Source organism: Phoca vitulina, unplaced genomic scaffold (assembly GCF_004348235.1).
Source record: "Phoca vitulina isolate PV1807 unplaced genomic scaffold, GSC_HSeal_1.0 scaffold46, whole genome shotgun sequence".
In the NCBI taxonomy this organism is placed as follows: Eukaryota; Metazoa; Chordata; class Mammalia; order Carnivora; family Phocidae; genus Phoca; species Phoca vitulina.
Window position 1 is genome coordinate 3784848 of NW_022589749.1, and position 12739 is coordinate 3797586.

General features: G+C 36.1%; 1 protein-coding gene across 2 annotated transcripts in view; it reads left to right on the forward strand.

Moving 5' to 3' along the window:
- Positions 1-6: 6 nt before the first annotated feature.
- The window catches only part of MED13L (mediator complex subunit 13L), a 307633-nt gene continuing 294900 nt past the window's right edge, over positions 7-12739 (forward strand). For both annotated transcript variants that reach the window (XM_032431544.1, XM_032431545.1), the window contains exon 1: positions 7-135. In XM_032431544.1, the coding sequence (XP_032287435.1) occupies positions 64-135 (72 nt within the window). In that variant the 5' untranslated portion in view covers positions 7-63. The remainder of the gene's footprint in view (positions 136-12739) is intronic.

Here is a 12739-nt window from a genome sequence, read left to right on the forward strand (position 1 = left end):
GGCCTCGCCTCGGACGCCTCGCTCCGACATGCCCCGCTCTGGCGGCCGGGCTCGCGGAGGATCATGACTGCGGCAGCGAACTGGGTGGCGAACGGGGCGAGCCTGGAGGATTGTCACTCCAACCTCTTCTCGCTGGTGAGTAGCAGGGCTGCGGGGAGGGGGGCTGAGTCGGGGGGGGTCCCCGGCCTCCGCCGCCGACCAACTTTCTCCTCCCGCCGCCGGGACTTCGCCCCTCCCTCGCCTCTCCCCGCCGTTCGCCTCTCGCCGATTCTCCCCCTTTTGGATCGTCTCTCCCTCGCCTTGGATCCCATCCAGTGTTTATTTGGCTCTTTAAAAATCATTTGTGAGCGCGGCGCTCGGCGTGGAATTTGCATGTGGAAGTCTCAAAGCTGCGGATTCTGGGTCGCACTTCGAACGCCCACCCTCTGTTGCAATCACACCCCCCTTCCCCTCCCCTTTTCCCCCCCTTTTTTCCCTAAATGTGGAAGGCTTTGCCTTGTGCTGCCCGCGCCCGCGATAAGCAGCCTTTTCCCCCCTTGTCGGATCGGCTGCCCGCCCGCCCGCCTTTTGAATTTTTTTTTTTTTAAATTCCATAATGACACCTGCAATTTCGCCCGAAAACAGTTGATTGAATGAGATTGTGTCAGTAAAGGACTCTTGCACCCGAAGCTCCCGCGATTGTAAACATCGACAGCCGCCTGCCTCTCGGGGCTTACTACGCTGGAGAGCCGTAAAGCCATTGCACCGAGCCGACGGAAGGTGGAGGAGGCTTTTGCTTCTTTCTCTCCTCCTGTGTCTTTTAAAAACTGTTTTCTCTATCCTAACAACGAATCCACACACACACACAAAAGCAACAAGCTGGGCGGTTTGATAACATCGCTTTTATCTGCCTTCGCCTTTCTCGCGCTCTCTCTCTGATAATTGACAACTTTTCCTTCGGATTTGAATCGCCTGCCTTAATCTTGAAGCAGTTAGGGTGTCAATTGTTCTCCTGGAAGCCTGGCACCCGACGACGACGTCTAGATTCATCGAAATTAAAAATGTATAGGGCTCCAGCAACTCTTTCCTGGCGGTGGCAGTGACATTTGGTGGTAAATGCCATCTTTGCTTTTTATTGGGTCGTATTACCTAGCTCTGAAAACATTCACCTTGTTAAACCTGGCGTTTAGGCTAATAATTGCAGTGCGTGGTCTTTAAATATGTGCTTTGTGCATGAGTTACTGTATGTATAGCTATGTGCCCGGGAGACTACGAATTTGTTTAAATATTGAGCAAAGATTTGTAAACAGATGTAAGGCAATTATGTTTCAAGCGTAGAATATAATTGGAAAATTGGCTGAACGGTTTGTTTAATTTAGCCTTAAAAAAAAAAAACTTATTTTAAGTTATGTATTCTTTTTGGGGGGACTGCCTTTGGAGAGCATGCATTTTGGAAATTATTTTCTGTAACCTCTGCAGTAGATAGAAGCATTATTTTCTTTTAATCCTTGTTTACAATTACACTGGATAAATAATTTAGTGTTCAAATTGTAATTAGTTACATTTAATTATGGGTAGGCATAGATGCTTTTTTTTTTTTCTTTGAAACTAGTGGAGAAATACACATTCTTGCCAACTTTTCAAATGGAAGTGCAATTCTATTAAATATTTCCTTATGCAGATAAAAAACATCAAAACATGTGATTTTTTACCCACAAAGACAGAGTGACATAATATCTGTGCTTTCAGTATACTATATAGATCAGGTTAATTTTTTCTTCCAACATATTTAGGTATTTAATCTTAAAATTTAATTATAAGTTTTAATTCTTCCTTTTCTTACTGTGATAATTTTCCCTTGATCTTTGACATATGGGAATAGAATTCATTTTGCCTCCTCTTTTCTCTCCCTCAGAATATCATTTAGTATCAGTCAGATTCAGAGACTTTAATAGATTAGCAAACATATTGATTAAGGGCTATTTAAAATGGTTTTTTTTTGGTGGCTGGTGACCACATTGATGCTTTAACAGGTAATTAAAATAACCAAGTAGACCAATATTAGTGAGGAGAGAGCCCCGAAATTACCATATATCATTCTGATTGGTAATGGCCTGTGTATATGTGGCTAATTTATATACAGTAGATTTTGTAGACCATTGAAACTGTATATGTGTAGCCAGCCTTTAAGATACATCATTTCTTTTATATTTTCTTTTTTTTCTTAAAGCTGAAGTAAGGATGATAATGTTAAAGAGATAAGATGCTTGAGATTCTTTTGGAGAAACAAGCAATTTTATAATAGGAGAGGATTTTGTGTTTTATGACCGACTAGAGGTTTGTACTTTGGGTATTTCTCTCCTCAACCTTTTTAAACCAGGAATTGAGTGTGTGTGTGTGTGTGTGTGTGTGTGTGTGTAGGATTACTCATTAGGTGGCAGCTTTGAAATGCAGAACTGAAGAAATTCATGGTTTTTTTTTTTTTTTTAAGGACTGTAGAATGTCTGCATTCTCTTGTATGTGGAGGGTGGATAAGGTGCTATTTTTTTTTTTAATTGAGAATCAGTTAAAAAGCTGCTGATAATGTAAAGTTTTGCTCATTCCGAATGAAGAGTTTTCCTTGAAAATCTGATGCAGCAGGGGCCTAGAATATTAAAAATATGTTGTCTAAAGTACATTGTATAGAATAGTTAATTCCAAAGGAGATAAAGTCATCCCCTGTTTAAAATAAAGCATATATTACAAGAACTCTTGAAGAGATAAGATAATAATATGATAATAGCATGTATTTTTCTTTTTGGCCTGCAGTTTTTTTGAGCAAAGTATTGTTTATAGAGAATTTACCTAGATACTCATATTAATGTGGATTGAAATATAAACTAGAGCTTAAAGTTCTGTACCACACTAATGATCCACCCACTTTCTGTTACCTTGAAGTGTTCATTATGGCTTAGCAAAAGTAGATTGTGCAATAAACTGCCTTAAGATTTTTGTTAGTTCTTGTTTTGCTTTCTGATTTTCTACTGCATGGTATCAGATTTCCCAAATCCTCTGTCCCCCACCGCCCACCCCCATTTCCTAACATAAAAAATGCCATTGTGTATGTATGATATGGGTGATTGTATGTGTTTCTTATTCTTAACGTTGTGAGATTCGTAGCTCCGGCATTAAATGCATGCCTTGCTGTTAACCTTTGTGACTCAAAACTGTTTTCTCAAGTTGTCCATCACATTTCTGGGAGACTCTTGTTATATATTCACTCAGTTATAATTCAGTTAAGTGTGTTAAATCTTGTCTTTTTGGAAAGTGTAACAGTGCACCCTATGGTGTGTCAACTCACCCTTGAAGGAAGACATAATTTCCAGATAGAAATATATCTTTAGTTTTGCTTCTTTAGTTTTGTTTCTCTATTGAGATCATATGGAGGAAAGTAATTTTGTGTTAACTAGATTTAAGTATATACTCTTTGAGATGGGGTGATCTAATTCTTAAGTATGTGTGTTCCACCTTCAGGGTTGTTTTATTTGCTTAGAATCTTCCTGACTATGGGGTAATTGGGTGATGATATCAAATTTTCCCTCCCTGAATTTGAAACACACGTACACATATTAGTACATACTTCCTGTGAAGGACCATTAATTCTGTATCTGAAGCTTTAAGGTAATCTGTTGTTGACCTGCTCTCTTTTCTCTTAGGAGATTTATATTTTTGCAGAGAGGGAAGATAGTTGTAAATATAGAAACTTTGGGATCTTTTCTTTTGAGCTAGAACAAATGGGGAGGGCTGTAAGTTGAAAATGAGCAAAAGGAATGAGTTCTTTCATCTTCTCAAGTGCCAAAATACATACACAGGGTATTTTTTCATCCCAATTGCCAATTTTAGTATTTAAACATAAAGCATCTTTTTTTCAGGGTGGTTTATTTTCTTTAATGAAAATATTTATAATTTGCTAATGTATGTTTTCTGTTTAGCATTTTGTTGTTACTAGCACATGGTGTTACAGTATTTATATATTTTTAATAGCAATAATTGCCACCCGGTAATAGTTGCCATATTAACCTCCAATTGCTAGTAAATATTTTTAAGTACATAATAGACAGCAATTTAAGGCATAGTGTAGCAGTTTACTGGACCGTTTTAAAGAGCCATTTGTACGTGTGATGAGTTCATAATTTTAAAGAGAAAATAATGCACCTAAGACTTGCATGCTACAAAATAATGTTGCTGTCTTACTGCTTGAAGTGCTCATTGAGAGGAAGTTAGGTTGGGACTCTTCTTTGTGGGAATGAAGGCCTGGGGGTGCCTTTAGGATATAAGTGTTTATTGAGTTTATCCCAGGTGCTTATATAGCTTGGCATTTTCTTTGGAATGTTTTGGTCATTTTTTTTCATGACTGTATTAGGTATTTATTTGGAAAAAAAAATCTCTTAAGGCATTCTTCTAGAGAAAATTAAGTTATAGTAGTGGATTAATTACATACGTAAAAATGGATTCATCTTTTTTGTTCACTGGCTAATTTAGCCTTATTAATTGTATTCATCAGACACTTTCAGAGATCTCCTCTACTCTTGAGATTAATAAAGAAGATACTCTGTCATCAGTTTGTACTATATGCTATAAATTAAGACAACCATTTGCAAAAGATAAGTACATTTTTTTTTTTAAAGATAAGTACATTTTATAGTTATGTTTGCCAGATTACTTAAAATTGAGATGAAACTCAATGTAAATAGTAAAAAGATTGCTTATCTGGATTTTTTTTTAATGAACAGTTAATACAGCTGTCAAAAGTTTGATTCAGAGATAGACTAAATATTTTTCTGAAATGATTTGACTTACTTTTGATAGAATAATAATGTTCCCTGCTTCAGTAGTAGAAGGTACCGATGTGTGTTTTGTTTTTGTTTTTTTTTCTGGAAGTGGGTAATGTTTATTTCATAGAAACTAGCCAGTGAGAGAGATCAGACAAAGTTTATGAAAATTAAAAATATGGTTGAATATTGGGTATTATTACTGAAATGTGCATTGCAGCTATTAAAAATTGAGATAAAGACTTTCTGCAACATTGTTATTAGCGCCATTTGTTTGAAATGTATTGTGTGGTAATCTGCTTTATAAACTATTTGTGTTGTGTAGTGTTGGTCACCAGAATTTCTGTTTTGTGAGAAATAACATTTAATGCCTCGCAAAGTGAGGTAATTAGGTAGCCTTAAAATGTGCTTTGGCTTATAGTTAAAAAAATTCATACACACCCATACACGCGCATGTTTTGTTGCATAGGACTTGCTTAGAGTTTTGGAATTAATATTTGTAATGTGTTCTTGGAATTTAGAACTTTTTTTCCCTCTTGAATCATTTAACTTCTTTCTGATCCTGTTCAGATAATTTCCTTTTATAGTATGTGCTTTCATTGTTTATTTGAAAGATTTGAAGCTGTTAGCTTTGTTCTGTTGGGGGAATTCACTTCATTACATAGGGGAGATGATTTTCCATTAATCTTGGTAAATATTAACATAAATGAGGAATTGTAAATTCAGACTCATTTGCATGAATGAAATATGTATGCATGCCCAATTTTTGTTTAGTATGAAGTCACTTATGTACATCAACATAGTTTTCTGTCTTTTCTTTAGTTGATATAAAAGTTTTAAATTCATTTCAAATATTGTGGTTGGTGTTTATTTCTGACGGTTCCCTCACTCTGCTACAATGTTTTATTCTTTAATTTTAAAAATCATTTGTAGTATAGATTAGATTTTATCCCCATAAATTGGCTATCATAGTCTTCTTTTAGGAGCGCCTGTTTTGCTTGCATTTATGTTAGCATGCTTTAGTTATGTTTGTTGGAATAAAGTTGTTTTCCTTTTTTGAGTTAATAAAATGTCTTTCAGAGTACATTTGGATTTGATTCTGGAAAAAAGAGGAAAGATGACTTTTTATTTTTCTTTCTAGATGAGAATTAGGAGAGTCAGTCTAAGGGAAAATGTTATGTCATTGTCCATCTCCATACTCTGGTTTATTATGTATATTTCTGAATGTTTATTTTCTTATTGGTGAATTGTGGTAGAATCCTATTAAAAACGTATTTTTACTACTGTGAAATAGCACAGAGCCCTGGTTGACAGCTTTCTACATTTTGTACTTTTTCCAGTACAGTGAAATTCCATTACTGTTGAAGGAACCTCCTGAGTTGATTATATTAAAATTTCATTTGTGTCTTTATTTTGCATAGTTTAGATTTGTAACTTTAACTTAAGAAATGGAAAGGGGAAGATAAAGAGAATTAGGTAAACTTGCAGGTAAATATTTTCTCATTCATCACTAGATCTCTTTACTGTAATAGTTGAGTCATAATTTGTCCTGAATCATTGCATCAATTGGATATATTTAAGACATTTGGTATTTAAATTTGAGGAAATGATTTGTTTTAAATAAAATATATAATTGTGAATAGAGTTTTTATAATATTGAGTGGGAATTTCAAAGATTGATCATCTAAAGGGTATATTAAATTGCATGAAAACTGTTTTGATTTTTTTCCCCCCAAAGGGCATTGATAAGTTTCTGAGGAAGTATTTTTGTGTAAGACACATGAAGCTTCCTCATAGAGTTCTACATTATTTCATTAAATAGGAAAGATGATTAAATCCATCTGGGTTTAATTTGAGAGCTAAGAAGTAAAGTATTCAAAAGAGTATAATTGGTGTGAAAAAACATTTTGTGTTGGCAATTCTCATGATTGAATTTTAATGTCCTAAAGAGAAATAAGGAAAAACATATGTATATCTAACTCAGGAACCAGCTCCTAGTTTATTTTTTTATTATTTATTATTTTTTTTCATGTATATATATGCCTGGCACAATCCTACTCATCTTTTAAGTAGGTCAAATATCACCTCCTCTGTGAAGCTTTCCCTGACTCTCACTGGCAGAACTAGTCACTGTTGCTCCGTATATGTACCTTCTTCTATGTACCTGTGATAAGCACATGAGGTTTTGTAGGGCAGTGACGCTGTCTATATCATCTTTGCATTCTCTTTAATAGTTAGACCTTCATTAACTATTTGTTAAATAAATGAATTACTGGACAACTATTCTCTTCTCTATCTTATTCCTAAGGGAGTTCTCATTGCTCATTTAGGTCCTGATCACATTTATGTTATTTTTCTTTGAACTTACTTAGATTTTTAGCTCTGTATTCTGAATATGTATTTTCTAGGCCATATGTACTGTGGCTTGGTAATATTTTAGGTGAGTTCTAACCTTTTTTAAAGAGAATTCCAACTGATCAAGAGATGTGTGCTTATCATACATCAAAGGAATAGGAATTTAGTTAGTATTTAGTTTTCTGTAGTGTGGTAGGCGACCTATAGATTTTGGAACCTGGGGCTTGATCTAGAATTCCTTCATTTTCATTCTTTAAGCTGTACGGTAGGGCTTTTGCTCAATCTTCAGTTTAGGATTACTTTTCATGAGCCCAGCATAATGGGCAGTGAATGGTAATGGGGAAAATTGAGTGGTATTCACATTTTTTATTAGTGACTAACTAGTAAGATCAGGTTGGTTGCATTATGGTTATGTGCCTCAGAATAGGGCGGGAAATACGAAAGATCATTTTTGAGTACCTTTTAAGGAAAGACTAGAGAATGTTTTTTAATAGGAAGAGACTTCTAACAAATTACAACTCAGGTCAGAGAGTAGCCCTAGGCAGTTCACTAGGAAGTTGCAATGGCAAAATTAGTTGTTTTAAGTATGGCAGTTATGTTGTATTCGTACTTGTTTTAGGGGAGCAGAAGATTAAATTGTTCTTGTGTCTTTCCTCATAAATAAGCCATTGAGAAGAAAAACTTGAATTTTATCTTTGGATGTTCCAATTTTTCATTTGTATATATGATTCACAGTTGTGTGGTGTGTCTTTAATATGCTGAGTGATTTTGCTGTACCAACCCTAAGCTATGACTGGCTGAGCCTGGAAATTGAACTATGGCTCTTATTTGGTAGCTTAAGCTATTAATTCCTTGGCAGCTCCAGAGTGCTCTTTGAACTTTAAATAGCAGTTCTATTAACATTTTGAGATTTGTCTCAGGGAATGTCAGAAATAGTACTTAATAAATATCTTTTTCTTCTTAAAGACTAAATCATGTTTTACTCTGACACGGATGTCACAACCCTTACTATGTTTTGAACAAAGTATGTATTCTCAACTACTGGCTAATTTCTATTTTCCATTTCATAACGCAGCAACATCTAAAAATACTGTTTAGACCTTGTTGAAGAAGTGAATTCCCCCACCCCCAATTGTAGTTTTTGTATTAGTCAAGTGGAATATGAATAGAGTCCTAAGTTTTTATCCAGAGGTGTGGAATTTTACATGTAGGTGTTCTTCAGCATTCTAAAATATTTAAGAAAGTTAATTTCTGAGTTTTTTTTTTTCCATTTAAAAACTTACCCTTCTGTTGCTACAAATGATTGTTAGCTTATTTATGTTGTGTTGTACTTGATTACTTGTGTTATTTATGGCAACATTTTTATGGGAATGAACTTATATTTATTGTTCCTGTTTAAAATGTCAGGAGCACCTTTCCTCTGACTGTAATAGTGCTGGCAGTCAGAGCAGGCACTCCCTAAAAACCCTTCTTGGCCCCAGGCGGCGGGGAGTGAGGACAGCCAAGCACCTAGGCCCTTTTCTAGGCCTTGGAGAGAGGATTGCTATCAGAGAGGCTTGAAGAGAGTGTTGAGAGGTGCAGATTGGCCTCCCCCATGGGAAGAATTTTCCCTTCCCTTCCTGCTTCCTCTTTGATACATTTTTATTAAAACTTTGAGAATAGTGGCAGATCCTGTGATGTCATCAGGAAAAGATTTTTGTATTTCTTTGTCCTTTAGCTCTTCCCTTACCTTTTTTCCTTCACTCACCATGAGAGATATGGTTTCTACTTGCTATTTGTTGTGGTAAATGAGGACAATGAAAAAGAGAATTGGGGGTGAGATTGGATGGGGTAGCCAATAAACTACTATTTAGAAACATTAATTTCTTATATGTTATATTTGAGAAATTCAGGACTTACAGAATTCATTTTTGAATAATGTATATACATCAGTAGTGATTAAGATCTGGCCTTGGGCTTATAAAAGGGCTAATGCTTTGCTATGTGGGGATAAAAAACCTACATATAATATTTAATTTCTAGGATGCTATATGATGAGTGCAGAGGAAGAGCATCACTAACAGATAGCATAGGACCTGTAGCCAGAAAAACTCAGAAGGGGAGTTTTAAACTGGATCTTTTTTTTTTCCGTCTGTTTTTTTTTTTTTTAATTATTATGTTATGTTAATCACCATACATTACATCATTAGTTTTTGATGTAGTGTTCCATGATTCATTGTTTGCGTATAACACCCAGTGCTCCATGCAGAACATGCCCTCTTTAATACCCATCACCAGGCTAACCCATTTAAACTGGATCTTGAAGGAATTCCTAGAGAGGAATGGAAAGGACATTCTTTGGAAGCTCAGTTGACAACTCTAAGTCTGTCCTTGAGAATATTTGCTGAAGTGGTGTGTAGGAGAACACTTCTGATTTATGGTCTTGGTTCTTGGTTTCCTTTTAAAAAAATTACAAAATGTTGAAATCTGGGGTGCCTCGGTGGCTCACTCAGTTAAGCATCTGCCTTCAGCTCAGGTCATGATCTCAAGGTACTAGGATTGAGCCCCACATTGGGCTCCCTGCTCAGTGGGGAGTCTGCTTCTCCCTCTGCGCGTGCCCCCGCATTTGTGCACACATACTTCTCTCAAATAAATAAATAATTAAAAAAAATTTATTTGACAGAGAGAGACACAGCAAGAGAGGGAACAGAAGCAGGGGGAGAGGGAAAGGGAGAAGCAGGCTTCCCGAGGAGCAGGGAGCCCGATGGTGGGCTCGATCCCAGGACCCTGGGATCATGACCTGAGCCGAAGGCAGATGCTTAACGACTGAGCCAGGCACCCCAATAAATAAAATCTTAAAAAAAAAAAAACTTACTGAAATCTAATTTTTGTTAGGTGGAAAACTTGAAGTGTGGGCAGGCCAATTTGGATTAAGAAAGGGTGATGTTAAAATAATCAGTTTTCTAAAATAATTCAGTTCTGAACTTTAAAAAAAAAACAGTGCTATATTACGCAAAATGCTAATGACTAAAGTGACAAATATTTCAGAAACTGGACAGACGTGAATCTTAAATGAGCAGATGGGATATGAAACTAAAAGCAGGAGATAATCCAAGACGATATAGAAACTATTATGAGAAATGAATTGAGGAAAAACAAGTGTGTTAAATGGTATTACATTTAATAATGTGTTTAAAAGCCTTTCTAGGATTGCTCTCTTAACATAGACAAACTAGAATTGTTGAACTGTGTAACCCATCCTTCTTTAAATTTTGTGCATTTAAAACAAATTAGATTTCGGTCCAGGATTACTTCTCATGAAGCCTAGACATTTAAGTCATGAATGTATGTGTTATATGTGCTTTACAGTTGACTATAATTCGCTTTCTCTGTAATAAAAATAAAGAGAATAATGATTTTTGGACACAGTCATAGTGGACCTTGAAGGGAAGAGAGGTAAGGAGTGAAAGATGGGGAAGTTTGCTATTTGGATGGCGGAGTACTGAACTGAAATCATTACATTTGACTGTTGAGGGTAGACTCTGGATTCTGGTGGGTTGCAGAATGAATGAATGGTACACTTTTCAGCTGAAGAAGCTTGATTGTGAAATTGGGAGTGGGCAGGGAAAGAGATCGAAAGGCAGATTGAAGGAAAGTTTTTAGAATGCAAGAGCCTCATTTGTGTTTGTGGACTTAGGAGCAACAATAGTGGAGGGGCAGAAAGAAAGATGGAAGATAGAAGAAGGGTTGTTAGTTGACGAAAGGAGTCTGGTGGGAGTTGGTGGTAAGAACCCAGACGATGGCTGGGGTTAGTGCTAGAAAAGAGTAAGACCCCTCAAATCAAAGATGTGAGGTTGTAAGATGTGTGTGATTAAGTGTGAAGTCAAGTCTCAGTTGTAGCTTGAGTGCTTTTCAAATTCAAAGATTAAATAAATATATTGAGCTTGAGCCTAAATTTTTACTTGATGTGCTTGTTGTAATCAGCCATCTTTATTTTTTTATTTTCCTTTAATGGTCATTTTAAGTAGGTCAGATGTCATCTTCTTAATTTGTACACTTCAGAATTATAAAGCTAATTCTGAGCTAGTCATACTAGAATCGACACACATCTGCCCAAATGAGAAGTGCTCTTCAAAGTAAGCCTCCTTGAAATATGTATCAAATACAGTGTCATTGTCCATGTTTTTCTGGTTCTTTTCCTTTGGAATTGCTTTTAGAGTTTAGTCAGCCACTCCAGAAAATCTTATTTTAAGGGATGCCTCTTTGGTCAGTGTCTTTTCTTCTCTCTTTGTAATTTACTGTGTTCTGCTTTTTGCTCTAAATTGTTGCCCAAGCCAGCAGCTTAGTACCTTATGATGGGGTTCTTACTGATGATGAGCAAAAATCCTGGGAAGAACTCTACTTTTGGATATATGGCATACATACATTGTAGATGTGTGCTAAGAATTGCTGCCCTGCTCTTATACAGCTGCTTCCCAGGTTCTGAGTCTAGTGGTTCAATGTATTATGTTTTCAGACAGTTTCAGTGAAGGTGAATTTAGTGGTATATTAATTGGTAAGTCTGGGTATTGGGACAAATTAAGTGGAGGTGGGATTTTTGCTTTTTGGGGATCAAGGCAAATTATCATAAAGGGGGAGTAGAATTGTAAAGTTGTACCTCGTCTGTCTAGTGAAGATCAGATACCATCCTGAGGTCCATTTTTAGTGAGACTGAAGTAATCATTAAGAAAAGCCTTGGGATAAATAGAAAAAGTATCCTGTTGAGATAATCTCTTAAGATTTTAGCAGAAAGTTTGAGACTGAAGTTTTTACCTTGCCTTTTACTGTTGGTTTACTCATCTGAGACTATCTAGTATGCCATCTTGTATTCCGTAAATGCTCTTTAGCAATTCTTCCACTGGTGAAGATTAGGATACAGAGCACTCATGTGTATTTAGAATTTCACTTTCTTGTGATCTGCTTTAGTTTTCAGTGGAGGGGAGGTGTAGAGGGTATTTCAACTATAACAGTCATGCCTATATTAGTTGTTTAGATTATGAGTTGCAGTGGCAAGTATTTTCTATTTTTGGATTAAGGAATATAATGAAATTTTCTCAGTCAGCTTTATTTTTATGTTCTTCAGATTACATGGGTGAGTTTATTTGTAATTCTCTTTTTAAGTTCTTTTCACATTAAAAAAAAAGGAATTGAGGGGCGCCTGCGTGGCTAAATCGGTTAAGTGTCCGACTCTGATTTTGGCTCAGGTCATGATCTCAGGATTGTGAGATTGAGCCCCATGTCGGGCTCCATGCTGGGTGTGGAGCCTGCTTAAGGTTCTCTCTCCCTCTCCTTCTCCTCCTCCCTCCCCCCTTCTAAAAAAAAAAGGAAAAGGAATTGAAGTCCTTTCAAAAAATGTGGTGTTATAATCCTAGAGCTATAGATATCTTAGGAACATTTACTTACATGATAATTCTCAACAACAGGTACTTTTTAATTTTACAGATTTATAAAGCACCTGAGCAGTTTAACATTTAGAAGTTATATCAGAGCATAAATCTACATCCATCCCAGCTGCTTAAGACCATAAATATTTATCTTTTGAAATATAAGTTCTTAACTAAACTTTACTTACTAAA